Genomic DNA, 15,659 nt, shown 5'->3' with positions numbered 1-15,659 from the left:
TTTGAATATTCCACATTGCCCATGATTACCTTTCACTCTTTTCTTATCAAGAATCTACCTATTTCTGCTTCAAAATATTCAAGAATTTTGTTTCACCACCCTTTTAGGAATGAAGTTCCAAAAGGGAGAAAATTTGGCCTCCTCTCTAACTTGAACGGGAAACGCCTTATTTTTAAACAGAGATCCCTAGTTCTAGATTCTCCCATGAGAGGAAACATCTTCTCCACCTCCACCCTATTAACAACCCCCCCAGGATCTGACTTTGTTCAATAAAATGCTGCAAATACAATCCCAGCCTATCCAAGCTTTCCTCATAAAACAAGCCCTGCAGCTTCCATAAAGCCAGGAAATATTCTATGAAACCCTCTCTGACTTGATTTCAATACATTTCCATTCTTCTTTAATTCAGGACCCAAACATTGAACACAATGCTCAAGATGTGATCTCATCACATGATGTCCTCACTCCTATACTCAATGCTCTGACCTATGAAGGCAAGTGTGTCAAGTGCCTTCTTCACCACCCTGTCTACCTGTGAGGCCACTTTCAAGGAACTATGAACCTGCATCTATAAAACTGAAGCCTAACTCTGATACTTATGTATTCAATTTTCCCCTGCTGTAAATGGTGACATTTTGTTGTTTTTCTTAAATATTTGCTGTGCCTGCAATCTTTCCTATGTGATTCATGCACTAGGAGACCCAGACCCCAATGTATTTCAGAGCTCTGAACTCTCTCACTATTTAAATAATATGCTTTTCTTACTCTTCCTGCCAAAAGGATCAATTTTGTAATTTCTCACATTATATTCCATTTACCATATTTTGCCCATTCACTTAACTTATCCATATCCCTTTGGAGACTCCATTTTTCTTCTTCACTACTTGCTTACCTATCTATCTTTATGTCAGCAGCAAAGTTAACAACAATACTCTGGTGCTTCATTCAAGTCACTTGCAAATGTTGATGCCCCTGTGGCACAATACTTGTTACATCTTGTCTACCCAATTGGCTAGCCAATTTTCTATCTGTGTCAATATCTTACCTCCCACACAATGAGCTTTTGTTTTTTGTAATATCTTTTGATGTAGCAGCTGATCAAATGTTTTCTATAAAGGCCAAATTTCGCAAGAATGTTGCCTCTAAGTGCTGTAAGGAGCATGAAGGCTCAGAACACCCACCTGATAATACTGCTTTGAACCAGCCCTTTGGCATTCAGTGAATTAGTGGGTCAGTTCTCAGTGTTGCTACAACCTCTACTCCACACAATCTAAATTCTGCCTGGATCTCCCAAGCAATAGGAGCTGCCCTGGCTCTGCACTACACAGTGACCAATGTTACTTGCAATTAAACCTGGCCCTTCTCCGTTCATGACTCCCGTAATATATGGATGCTCAGCCTCCAGCTCTACAGTGAGTGGGCAATCCGCACTTGCATGGCAATAGTATCATTATTATGCATAGAATGCATTCACATCAACTGGGAAGGCACAGATCAATTCTAGCTTAGGATGTCTGAAGCAAGTAACTGACATTACATGACTCACGTGTACACCCACAGCCAGCCATTGTGATGACTATCTTTGTATTCAGGTCAATTAATCCATTCCGGAAACCTACATACAGTGCATTCACCACTTTCCCTTTATTCACATAACTCTATAAATTAATTAAAATATGATTTAACATTCCCCTTCATAATTACAACCATCTTCCATTATATGATTTAGAACGAGAAACCACTGAACAGGTTTTCTCCTGATTTCCATAGACTCCAGTTTTGCTGGGGCTTCTTGATGATTCATGCACTATGAGATCCAGATCTCATTGTATTTCAGAGTTCTGAAATCTCTTACTATTTAGATAATATGCTTCTTTCTTACTCTTCCTGCCAAAATGATCAATTTTGCAATTTTTCACATTATATTCCATTTATCATATATTGCCCATTCACTTCACCCAACTACAAAGTCAAATGCTGCCTGCATTTGACCTCACATCTACCGCTGATGTCCATGTTATGTTTTCTCAATATCTAGCTTGTTTGGCATGTTTGATAAGGCAAAACGTTGAATATTAACAAGGCAAGTTGGCCCATCAACAAGGTGTTTAACAAGCAATAACCCCTTTAACTGGCACATTGCCATTGCCTTGTGAGAAAATAATTGCACTGCTTGTCAAAAGCATAGAAGATGAAGCAAGATGTTCATGATTTTATGATCAGCTTCTCTAGACTTTTCATCCGATTCTGCCACAAATTTAGTTATATCCCATGTCACTGAGATTATTCTTGATAAGATTCTGCTGAAGATATTTCTTTACACTCTAGCTAGCTTTATCTGATACATTTATTCCCTCATCGTTGTTGAATCTTTATTATTTTCTTTCATTATTCTTTGCTGTATTTTTAAAATTTCCTATCCAATCTTTGACCTGTGTCTATTTCTGCATAATGATATGTTTTTCCTTTACGTTTGGTGCTGCCTTTAAGTTTTTAATTTAACTCAAACGGTGATTTTCCCCTTAGAATTTTACACATTAGTTTTGCTCTTTTGTTCTTGGTATGCATACATATTGACCTGAGCAGCTGAGTTTGCTGATAACTGACAAACACTATCAAAATGGGAGTTGAGATTTTACCACAAGCTTTACATTTGGGAGCAGCAGCATATTGTGCATAGTGTAGGTTAGCACCACAGCAGAACCATTATTTGGACAAGTCACAACTCTGGCTGTTTTACAGATGGTTTCTTACCATGTGATAGACGTGTTCACTGGAGTCAAACATGGAGTACAATAGCTATTATTGGCAGAGTGGACTTCAATAGCTTAAATAGGTCTGGACTCTGAAGGCGATACTGACCTTGCTAATTCCAATAGGTCTGTCAGCTCATTCTCATCCTCTGGTGGTTTTTGGCATAATTGACTAGAGCAACAACCTTTAATTTTGTGATTTTCTTCAAAAGGAACAGTACGTTTCAATAAAGAGCCGTTGAAAGCATGTGTGAACTAGATGCAAAGCCAATGGATTTCGCTCTTCTTTTGCGACAGTCTTTTTACAGATCCACGTGTGCTAGCCATAAATGGACAAAGTGTAAAATGCAATTCTAAATACATTAAATGGCTCAGCTATGCCTAGAAACCTGTACACACTGGGACCAAACTACTTCAAAGCCTCTATCAACATCAAGATGTGGAAAATCAAAGATGGTGCGAAGATGTTCAAAAAAACACGAACAATGACTGAGAGAGAATAGAGGGAGAGAGAAATGGAAAGAAAAGGCAGCTACTTGAGCCAACAATCAGCCATCTGTTCTAGTAACCAACAACTGAAGCACTTACAGTCGGAGACAAAGATAGCGATAATAAACCATCAGCAATCGTTAGCCAATATTGAGGTTTTACTTTCACCCAGCCACCCACAATGAAATATCATTCACAACATAAGGGATTGTGAACAAATGAAGACAACTCAAACTTTTTGTTTGATTTTGATAATTCATAATCATAAGATTCACAGAATCATATAGATTTCACACTCTAGTACAATGCGTATAACAAGACATTTTACACAACTGGTTTATACCAGTATTTTTATAGCCCAGACAAAGTTCCTTTCATTTTAATGACCTTTCACCACTTTCCCCGATTTGAATTGATTATTCTATGCATTAGCCTCTTTATTTGATTTGTTTCTAGCTGTCGTACAATTGTTTTCCCTTGTTCGGCACTCAACAATGAAAGGAAACAATTTCTTCACATCCAGCCTATTCATAAGCTCTATCTGGTCTCCTGTTAGTCTTCATTTCATGATAGAAAATACTTTTAAATCATTCGTTTCCAATATTTGCATCCACTCAAATCAAGAAAATTGTAATAATTTTTGCACTCTCCATAATGCTTTAATATTATTTTCTTTTGTACGAAGTCCAGAATGTTAATATTCCATGTGTGATAAACTGACACTATGTGTAACTTTTGAGTTCCATTCCTTTAGAAATTAACACTAGTGATTTATTTGCACACTTCATGGCCGTCTCACTTGATAATATTCCTTAAGTATATAAATATATTCTTAGTCCATTTACTCCTCTACCTTTTTAGTTTCTTACCTATCAAGGATGAAGTCAGGTCTCTTGGCATTTCTCATATGAGGCTGTGCAGCACTGTCAGTCTGTCAGGTCCATCCAGACAAAGTAAAGGGAAAGGGGTTTGAAGGGAGAGTCAAGGAGGGAAAATACCACAGCATACTTGGCAACTCATCCTTTGGGATTGGGACTTCAATCTGGAGAGAAGGTGACCAGCAATTGTGAATGGAGAGAACCATATTTGTAAGATGGGAATGCAGCACTGAAGGAGGAGATTCATCCATAGTCAGTAGCATCCTGACTTCAATGAGAAGACAAAGTATACGACCGCACCTGACATGGTCAGTTCACATGCCAAGGGGTGGGGACAAAGGTGGATGATTGAAGAGTAAAAAGTGAGGTCTGCAGATGCTGGAGATCAGAGCTGAAAATGTGTTGCAGGTCAGGCAGCATCCAAGGAACAGGAAATTCGACGTTTCGGGCCAGAGCCTTTCATCAGGAATGAGGAGAGGGTGCCAGGCAGGCTAAGATAAAAGGTAGGGAGGAGGGACTTGGGGGAGGGGCGATGGAGATGTGATAGGTGGAAGGAGGTCAAGGTGCGGGTGATAAGCCGGAGTGGGGTGGGGGCGGAGAGGTCAGGAAGAGGATTGCAGGTTAGGAGGGTGATGCTGAGTTCAAGGGAATCGACTGAGACAAGGTGGGGGGAGGGGAAATGAGGAAACTGGAGAAATCTGAGTTCATCCAAGACTCATGGAGGTGGGTCAAGTGGGAGCCTGGGAACGTATAAAGCTTATGGGGTTCATTGCAAGAGCTATCAGGAAGGTGATCTGAAATCCCTTGCAGCCTCACTGACACTTGGATAGGAAAGATGAAATCCACTGACCAAAGAGCACTGACAATCACCGACCATTGTGCTGAACATCAAAACTACTCAATGGGAAAGAAAATGGTGGCGATCATACCCAGAGAGAAGTAATGACGACCTGCAAGGGAGGGGACTGCAGGACACACTGATGTAAAGCACCGTAAAGGGAACTATTACACACAGACCCATTCACTGAATAGACCTAGATGTGGGGGATCCTTAATCCCTGGCCATCGTAATGCATTTGCTACTTGTTTGTTCTGTGTCTGACATTGCTGATCACCTCATTCACATTAAATGTGAAAGACATTTAGTTTGAGAAGAACAGAATAAGGATATGGTAGGACAAGGGGCAATGGTGTCAGCAGAACCCTTTGCCCAATATACACATTATTCATCTTGCTTTCACATGCTGCAGCAGGCTCTCAACACAGACATTGGTATATGGCACAGCCTGTGTGGGTATGAATGTCAGCATCATGTTGGCACATGTGCGTACTGTTTGCATTGAGTCACAAAACACAAACTTGTCAAGGCAAGGTAGTAAATTATGTACAGAAGTGCAAATTCAAGTTTGGTGCATTTTCTCCAGTGAAGTGCCCTCAACAGGTTTTCTTCTTTCTCTCTCTCCCACCATTTCTCTGTGTTTTCTTTAGTTCTGCAGCTGGGAGTGGAGGGAGCCAGCTCAGCAGTGGAGCCCTTAAGCTCTGGAGGTTTGGTTGGATGGTTCTGGGGCATTTATGTTTGAATAGTCCAGACATGCTGAGGGTTTTCTTGCCAGAGGCAAGTGGACTCTCTTCGCTACTACTTCCAAGGTTCACACAGGGGAACAGGCAGAGTGGAGGTGGAAGGTAAGGTCATCTCTGGAGGATTGTGAATGGTGACCTCTGAGGGGCCTGTGTGTGGTTTTCCTCCAGCTGGATGCCTCCAAGCACCACCCTATCTCATTGTCAGGTGGGAACAACTGGAACACAGGCCAGGTTCCCCCTGCTCCTGTTGCCATGCTTTTGTCCCTGAAGAGCAATGGTTGGGGCAGTGTATTGCAAATGTATATGCCTGTCCAGCCCCCAACCTGCCCATAAGACAGCCAAATGGTCACATGATTGGCTAGATTGATGTAGTTACTGGAAAATGAGGGCCATGAGACCCATTGGCTGAGGGGTCAATCATGACGGGACATATTTTTAGGATAAGGAGCAGCAGATTCGGGGGAATTTAAGAAAGAACTTTTTTTTTCACTTAGAGAATAGTGTGAATCTGGATTGCACTGCCTGGGTGGTTAGTGGAAGCTGGAAACCTTACAACCATTAAAAAAAATTTGGATGAGCACTTGAGATATCACAATATTCAGAGATGTGAGGCAAGTACAGGAAATTGGAATTAGGTGCAGTTAGTGGTCGTAATTGTCAGTTCAGACTATTGGGCCAGCATTTATTGCTATCCTCAATTAGTCTTGAAAAAGCAGTGGTGAGCTACCTTCTTGAACAGTTGTGGTCCATTTTCTGTAGATATACTCACAATGTTGTCCAAGTTTTTGACCCAGTGACAGTGGGGGAACTATGATATATTTCCAAGGGAGGATTGTGAATGGGTTGGAAGGGAACTTGGCATTTGTGGTCTTCCCATACATCTGTTGCCCTTGTCCTTTCAGGTGGAAACAGTTGTGGGTTTGGAGAATGCTGCCCAAGGAGTCTTGGGGAATTTCTATAGTGCAACTTGTAGTTTGCACACACTGCTACTACTCTACTATTGAGCATTAGTGGTGGAGGGGGGTGAATGCTGGTAGATGTGGTGGCAATGAAGAAGACCGATTTGTCCTTGATGGTGTCAAGTTTCTTTTGTATTGTTGCACCCATCCAGGCAAATCAGGAGAATTCCATCACATGGAATGTCGATGGTGGACCAGCTTTGGGGAGCCAGAAGGTGAGTTACCCACTGAAACATTCCTAATCTCTATCCTGCTCTTGTAGCCACAGTATTTATGACTAGTCCAGTTCAGTTTCTGGTCAATGGCAACCATTGATAATGAGGGATTCACTGAAGATCACACCATGAATGCCAAGGAATGATGGTTCTCTTCTCTCTTGTTGGAGATGTTTTTTTCATTGCTCTTGCGTAACATGAATATTAGTTGTCTCGATCTTGCCACATTTGAACATCTACTGCTTCAGTATCTGAGGACTTGCACATGATGCCCAATGTTGTGCAATCATCAGCTAACATCTCTAATTCTGACTTTATGGTGGAAGAAATGCTATTGATGAAGCAGCTGAAGATGGTTGGGTCTAGGACACTACCCTGAAAAACTCCTGCAACTATATCCTGGAGCAAAGCTAACTCATCCATAGTTAACCACATTGCTATGGGTCGGGTGCAACGTGTAGAAAGTTCTCTGATGATCAAAGACATTATTGATCCAGATGAGTTTTTATAACAATCCAGTGGTTTTGAGGTCATTATTATTGGAATTAGCTTTGCATTCCAGACTTCCTTAGTTCTTTGAATTAAAATTCCTTCACGTGCTGTCTTGGAATTTGAACTCATGCCTCAACAGCACTTGTACAGATCTCTGGATTAGATCTACCTCACTTTTTAAAAACGTATTGAACTTGTTTGCTAATCCTCTGGCAGTATTCCATTTGAAATCTTTTTAAACCAGTTCAAACACCTCTGTAATTTCCTCCCTAGTCTCCTTTGAAAATAAATAGTTCCTCAATCTGAATCGAATATAGAAGTAGAGTCAAACAGCACAGAAACAGACCCTTCATTCCAACCAGTATGTGCTGACCATAATACCATAATCCCTAATTAAATTAGTCTCACCTGCCTGTGCTTGGTCCATATCCTTCCAAACACCTCTTATTCATGTTCTTATCCAAATGACTTTTAAGTGTTATAACTGTAAGCATATCCATCACTTCCTCTGGAAATTCATTCCACACACAAACCACACTGTGTAAAGAAAAAAATTGCTCCTCATGTCCTTTTTAAAGCTTTCTCCTCCCACCTTAAAAATATGCCTCCTAGTCTTGAACTGCCCCAACCTAAGGAAAAGACCTTTGCCATTCACCTTACCTTTGCCCTTTGTGATTTTATAAAGCTCTATAATTTCACCTCTCCTACACTCCACTGAAAAGATTCCAACCTCTCCTTTAACTCAAGCCCTCCAATCCTGGCAACATCCTCATAAAAACCTGCGGAAAGAACTGCGGACGTTCTAAATCAGAAACAAAACAGAAGTCGCTGGAAAAGCTCAACAGGTCTGGCAGCAACTGTGAAGAGAAATCAGAGTTAATGTTTTGGTATGTTCTGAGGAAGGGTCACCCTGATTTCTCTTTCTGAAATCTTTTCTGAAGCCTTTCCAGTTTAATAATAACCTTCCTGTAGCAGGGCAACCAGAACTGATCACAGAACTCCAGAAGAAGTCTCACCAACATCCTGTACAACCTCAAGATGACATCCCAACTCCTAAACCCAAAGATCTGAGCAATGAAGGCAACTGTGCTAAATACTTCTTAACCATCCTGTCTACGTGTGATGTAAACTTCAAAGAATTATGTACCTGGACCTCTATCTCTCTCTGTCTACAACATTTCTCAAGGGTTTACCTTTAATTATATAAGTCCTGTCTCTGTTTTACCAAAATGCAATGTCTCGCATTTATCCAATGTAAATTCCATCTGCCACTCCTCAGCACATTTACCCAATTGATCAAGATCTCTTTGTAATCTTAGATAACCTTCTTCACTGTCCACTACACCATCAATATTGGTGTTATCTGCAAATTTACCAACCATGCCTTCTATAATCTCATGAGATTAATTTGCATTCCACATCACACAAACATAGCAATAACCAGTTCAGCTAGTTTCCAATGACAAATTTTGTAGTCAAGTAAAGAGTGAAGGGCCAACCTGTAGCTTCCTTTCATGTTTTTGTTTTCATACAAAGTTACCCATTACTCTGCCAGCAAAATCTACTCTGGACAAAAAGGAATGTCACTCTGATTTCTTTTCACAGATGCTGCTAGACCTGCTGAGCTTTTCTGTTTTTGTAACATCCTGATAAATCTTTTCTGATGCAGCTCCAGCTTAATGGTAACCTTCCTATAACAGGGCGACCAAATCTGAACACAGAACTCCAGAAGAGGTCTCACCAACATCCTGTACAACCTCAACATGACATTCCAATTCCTATACTCAAGGATCTGAGCAATGAAAGCAATCGTGCTCAACACCTTCTTGACAATCCTGTCTACGTGTGATGTAAACTTCAAAGAATTAGTATCTGGACCCTCATGTGTCTCTCGGTTCTACAATACTGCCCAAGGGTCTACCTTTAATTGTATAAGTCCTGCCCTTGTGTGCTTTACCAAAATGCAATATCTCGCATTTATCCAAAGTAAATTCAATCAGCCACTCCTCAGCACATTGACCCAAATGATCAAGATCTCTTTGTAATCTTAGATAACCTTGTTCACTGTCCGCCAGACCACCAACTTTGGTGTCATCCACAAATTTACTATTCTCATGAGATTAATTTGCATTCCACATCACATGAACATAGTAATAACCAGTTCAGCTAGTTTTGCAATGACAACTTTTGCAGTCAAGAGTGAAGAGCCTTCCTTTCATGTTTTTGTTTTCATGCAAAACTATCCATTACTCTTCCATCAAAACCTACTCCAGACAAAGCATTTATTTCTTTACTATATCAAGTCCCTTTGCCTTATATCCATGACATTTAATCTGTTTGTTTTTCCCTTCAAAACATCTTTCACCTCTCCTTTTATTCTACACCCCTCCTCCCCTTTCAACAGGACATAACCCACCTAGTTTTCATCCCCTACCAATTCTAAAAAGTATTGTGCAGCCCAAAATGTTAACTCCCTTTCTGTCTTCACAAATATTAAGAGTTTTTCTAGCACATCATTTTTTATTTAAGTAATCAATGTGCTCTGCTTTTAACAATTAGTCTGAAAGCATGTTGTGAGCATACAAGCAGATGGTAAAAAAAACAGCTTGCTCACTGAGCCTATATCAAACAGTCAGGATGTAACTGAGCAATAGGGTGCCTTAAATTCCCTCCACTAATTCCTGGGAGAAGAGAAAAATAATAAACAAGCATGAGGTAAATTCAGAGAAAGATAATCTATGTAAATGGATTCAAGAGAATGCCATGAGTTTGGCAGAAGTAGCTTTGTGATAGTTTCCCACATAATCTGAGGGCATAGTCTAATGTTCCAAAACCACATGCTCCCATCATTTTGGATCTATCAATCCAGATTACAAAGCAAATTATCTGACCATTGTTAAAAATCATACAATACTATGTTATAGTCCCACTGGTTTAATTTGAAGCACTAGCTTTTGGAGCGCTGCTCCTTTATCAGGTGATCATTATCACTTTGTTGTTTGTGGGAACTAGATATGTCAAATTGGCTAGTCTTTTTCCTATATTCAACATCGACTACATTTTACTAACTAGAAAGATGTTGACTTCCAAAGGTCACGAACTAAAACATTTAACCAAAAGCTACACCTTTCTGTAACCTTGGCTTTGCTCTTTAGAGTTATAAATTTCTCCTCACTCGAACCTTCATGTATCTTTTTGAGTTTAAAGCATTATCCACAGCCCTAGTTGTAGGAGTCGTCAGTACATTGGTTCCAGTCTAATTTAAGTGAAGTCCATCATAAAAGAACAGCTCCTCTGTCCCTAGTACTAATGCCAGTTCCATACCAGTCAAAAGCCCTGTGTATACTGTGAGCTCTGGATCTAGATTCCTCAGAGAGGACAAGTGCTTACTTTCAGCATAAACCCCATCATACCCATTAAGAATTTTACATATTTCAATGAGATCACCTACCATACTTCTTGATGCTATGGAATACAGACATTGTCCATACAATTTCTCCTCAAAGGAATATCCTTACAAAACAACAATTGAGTCATGTAAATTTGACTTGAACTTGAAGGCATCTATCTCCTTTCTTAGGCCAAAATCATATATAATAGCACATTGCCATCTCACTAAGGTCTCGCACAATTTTAGAAAGGCTTCACTACTTTTAGATTCCAAGTCCTTTGTATCGACATGCCTTTTTCCTTCTTTGAAGGGCTGTTGTTTGAAATTCCCTTTGCATCGTTAGGTCTGATAGTCTACGGACGTTCTTCAAATAACCACTTAATTTACACTTATGACTGTATCAACCCTCTCTAAAAAATATATTTTGGAATTACAAGTTAAAAATGCCTGTAGTACGTCAGAGTTATGAAGTATGGCCATGATGTAGGTGAGTTACACACTACAGAAACTCTAGCATCTGACTAGTCTGATAGCCATAATTCAGTTCAGTTTCTGACCAATGGTAAACACCAGAATGTTGTTAATGAGTGATTCAACAATGTAATGCTATTGAATATCAAGGGGCGATTGTTAGATTCTCTCTTACTTGAGATGGTCATTAACTGGCACTTGTACGACATCAATGTTACTTGGCACTTATCAACCCAATTCTGAATATTGTCTATGTCCTGATGCATTTGGTTATGACTGCTTCGGTATCTGAGAAGTTACGAATGGTGCTGAACATTGTGCAATCATCAGTAAACATCACCTTATGACACAGAAAGATCATCGATGAAGCAAATGAAGATGGTTGGGTCGAGGCCACTACCCTGAGCAACTACTGAAGAGATGTCTTGGAGCTGAAAAGATTGACTTCCAACAACAACAACAACCATCTTCCTTTGTGCTGAATATAACTCCAACCAATTAGAGTCATAGAGATGTACAGCATGGAAACTGACCCTTCTGTCCAACCCGTCCATGCCGAACAGATATCCCAACCCAATCTAGTCCCACCTGCCAGCAGTATTCTTCTGATTTCTGATGTCTCCAGTTTTGCTAAGGCTCCTTAATGACATACTCTGTTGAATCCTATGTCGGTATCACTATCACTTCACCTCTGGATTCAGTTGTTTTATCCACATTTAGGTTTGGTCCAAGATTGTAAAAATGTCAGGCACCAAGTGGTCCTGGCAAAACCCAAACTAGTATCAGTTAGTAGGGTATTCCTTTGCAAGTACAGCTTAATAGCAATGTAGCAGAGTCTCAATGCACTTCCCTTTACTATGTGCAAAACTGCCCATCTTAGACCTGCTGCATTGTTACACAAAATTCCAATGCAAGCTGAAGAAACAGCATCTTGTTGTTGGCCTAAGCAATTTATAGACTTCAGGCTCATCACATCAAAACATAAACGTTGTATTTCATTTTGATTAAAGCCCCTCCTAACCCCTACATGAGTATGATGTCAACAAGTGTTTAGATTAGAGTGGTGCTGGAAAAGCACAGCAGGTCAGGCAGCATCCAAGAAGCAGGAAAATCAACATTTCAGGCAAAAGCCCTTCATCAGGTAGTGTAGCTGGATGGTCTAAGGCACTTGGTTTAAGCTCCAGTCTCTGTCAAGATGTGGGTTTAAATCCCAATGCTGCCAGCATGATGAATGGACTCTTGCAGGCAATTGTATGTGACAGACCTACAGAGGTCCTTATGTTTTTTTGTGTGGTAGCGTAGATGATGTCAACAAGGCCAACCTATTCCGTACTTTGCACATTTAGCATTTCCTTTGTCTTATGCTCTGAGCACCATTAACATTTGTTCTACTCACTTTGTCAATGGTATAAAAACCATAATTTTCCAGTCCTCTTCAGTTCCAAAGAAGCATGATATGTTCCTACCGACATAATAGGTCCATGGCAATGCCATCTCCCTGGCCCTACAGTCATTCCTGGAAAGTCTGGATAACAAGGATACATTTATCAGGGTCCTCCTTATTGACTACAGCTCTGCCTTCAACACCATAATTCCAAACAAGCTCATCTCCAACTCCAAATTTACTGCAGTCAGAATAGATTTCCTCCATGGCAATCTTCATCAGCAGTGCCCCACAAGGCTGTGTACTCAGTCCCCTACTCTACTTTTTATACACTCATGACAAATTCCACACCAACTCCATTTACAAGTGCTGACAACACTGCTGTTATAGGTCGGATCTCAAACAATGAGGTAGAATACAGAAAAGAGATTGAGTGCTTAATGGTATGGTGTAAGGACTATAATCTTTCTATCAATGTCAGCAAAATGAAGGAGGTGGTAATTGACTTAAGGAAGTGGAGTGGAGAGAACACAACCCCATCAATGGTGCTGAGCTGGAGATTGACAAAAGCATCAAGTTCCTAGGAGTGATGATCACCAACAATCTGTATGATTCACCCATGTTGACACTACTCAAGAAAGAATAGCAATGCCTGTAGTTCTTCAGGAGTCTAAGGAACTTTGGCATATCCATAAAGCTCTTACAAATATTTATAGATGCACTCTCAAACGCATCCTATCTGGATGCATCACAGTGTGGTACGGCAGCTGCTCTTCCCAAGCCTGAAGGAAACTATAGAGAATTGTGAACACAGCCCAGTCCATCATGCAAACCAGCCTTCCTTCCACCATCTTCATCTATACTTCCCACTGTCTCAGGAAAACCACCAACATAATCAAAGGCTCTTCCACCCTTGTTATATTCTCTTCCAACACCTTCCATCAGGCAGAAGATATAAAAGTTTGTATACATGTACAAACAGATTCGAGAACAGCACCTTCCTCACTGTTATCAGACTTTTGAATGGACCTCCCTAATGTTAATGTTGATGTCTCTGCATTTTATTGGCAGCTGTAACATTGTCTGTTACCCTGATGCACTGGAGTACGATTTGCCTATAACACACATAAAACAACACTTTCATTTATTTTTTTCTCTCCAAAACCCCCACACGACCCGCGTGCTTATATTATCCTCAAAACCCATGTTGTGTGTGTGTAGGTGTGAGACACAGGCAACAACACTGTTCACTCAACCTTGGTACACGTGACAGTAATAAATTTAATCAAATCAAATCAGGGATACCAGGGTCAACAATGTTAATTGTTTCTCTCTCCACAGATGCTGCTACACAAGCTGAGTTTCTCCAGTGCCGTTGTTTATTTTTTCAGTTCACTCGTTACTGTTTTTAATCTTTTTAGGACATGCAGGCTGCATTTAACTAGAATTACCATGTTAATATATGATGCATGCAGGAAAAGCATTGGCTCTCACTTAAAACAGAACAAATTCACAATTACATGGGAAACAAACAATGTAATATCACCGCCCCCCCCAGTATCTACCGCAAAAAGTAAGGAAGGCCGTCGTAAAACTGAAGAGCATGAATATATACCCATGTCCTGTTAGTGAATCTGGACTGAATTGAGAGTAAGTGCGTGTGTATTTGAAACCACACAACAGCTGTCATGCCAAAAAGGCGGAAGCAGACTGAGCTCACAGCCCTGGCACTGTGGGGCTGCTCATTATATAAAACACTGAACAGGGAAGTGCGGTGTGTTTACCGATCGGTACAAGAAGGGACATTCCCAATCCCGCTTCAGACCGCACCCAATTGGCAGGGGAATGGTCTCACTTTAAAATCTCTCCACCTCGGGGCCCGCAGCAATGGGGAAAGTGACGAGTTTTACAATACTCTACGACCGCGCCGTGGACAACAACATCCCGACCTACAGCTGCGGGGAATGGGTCTCTGGGCGGATCATTGTCGAGGTCAACGCTGAGATCGAGGTGAAAGCTCTTAAAATCCACGCCAAAGGACAGGCGTATGTTCACTGGACTGAGACGCACAGGTCTGGTTCCAATTCGAATACCACTCGACACTACACTCAGCAGATCAGATACTTCAAGCACAAGTACCTGCTGATCGGCGTAGGTGAGTGTGGTCTCGCATTGTAAAGAGTTTGTGAACATCTGTCATCAAAAATACCTCCTTTTTGGGAGATTGCTGTAGATCCTCCAACAGGGCTGGTGACGAGTCTGGGAAATGTATATACATAAATATACAAATCTTAATAGGCTTTCAGAAGTGCTGAAAATTCTGACTATTTTAATAATGTTACAAATATTCTGTGTTCTCAGCATTTTGTATTTTTATTTCTGATGTCCAGTATCCACGATTTTATTCACTTTTACTGAACATTTACTTTGCAAACCTGTAACTGGATACAAAGTTGGCTTTATGGGAGGAGACAAGGTGGTAGTGAAGAGTGGTTTTTTGGATTGGAGGCCTGTGACCAGCAGTGTTGCTCAGGTGCTGGGTCCACATTTGTTTGTCATTTATATAAGTAACTTAGATGAAAATGTAGGAGGCATGGTTAGTAAGTTTGCAGATAACACCAAAATTGATGGTATAGTGGACAGTGAACAGAAACAATTTCCTAGCATCCACCCTTCCCAAGCCATGTACTATCTTGTAAGTTTCTATTAGATCTCCCCTTAATCTTCTAAACTCCAAAGGATCCTGGGATTGCATTCATTGGAGTTTAGAAGATTAAGGGGCGACCTAACAGAAACTTACAAGATAATACATGGCTTGGAAAGGGTGGATGCTAGGAAATTGTTTCCGTTAAGCGAGGAGACTAGGACCCGTGGACACAGCCTTAGAATTAGAGGGGGTCAATTCAGAACAGAAATGCGGAGATATTTCTTCAGCCAGAGAGTGGTGGGCCTGTGGAATTCATTGCCGCAGAGTGCAGTGGAGGCCGGGATGCTAAATGCCTTCAAGGTAGAGATTGATAAATTCTTGATGTCACAAGGAATTAAG

General features: G+C 40.7%; 1 protein-coding gene across 2 annotated transcripts in view; it reads left to right on the top strand.

Annotated features, from left to right (window-relative positions):
* Positions 1–14,301: 14,301 nt before the first annotated feature.
* Positions 14,302–15,659, top strand: part of LOC132827541 (arrestin domain-containing protein 3-like) — a 72,383-nt gene continuing 71,025 nt past the window's right edge. Inside the window, exon 1 of one of the 2 annotated variants that reach the window (XM_060844172.1) lies at positions 14,302–14,768. In XM_060844172.1, coding sequence (XP_060700155.1) covers positions 14,501–14,768 — 268 coding nt within the window. In that variant the 5' untranslated portion in view covers positions 14,302–14,500. The remainder of the gene's footprint in view (positions 14,769–15,659) is intronic. The other variant, XM_060844171.1, reaches the window with a different exon arrangement.

This window comes from Hemiscyllium ocellatum, chromosome 2 (assembly GCF_020745735.1).
Source record: "Hemiscyllium ocellatum isolate sHemOce1 chromosome 2, sHemOce1.pat.X.cur, whole genome shotgun sequence".
Lineage (NCBI taxonomy): Eukaryota > Metazoa > Chordata > Chondrichthyes > Orectolobiformes > Hemiscylliidae > Hemiscyllium > Hemiscyllium ocellatum.
This window is presented reverse-complemented; position numbering and strand designations above follow the sequence as displayed.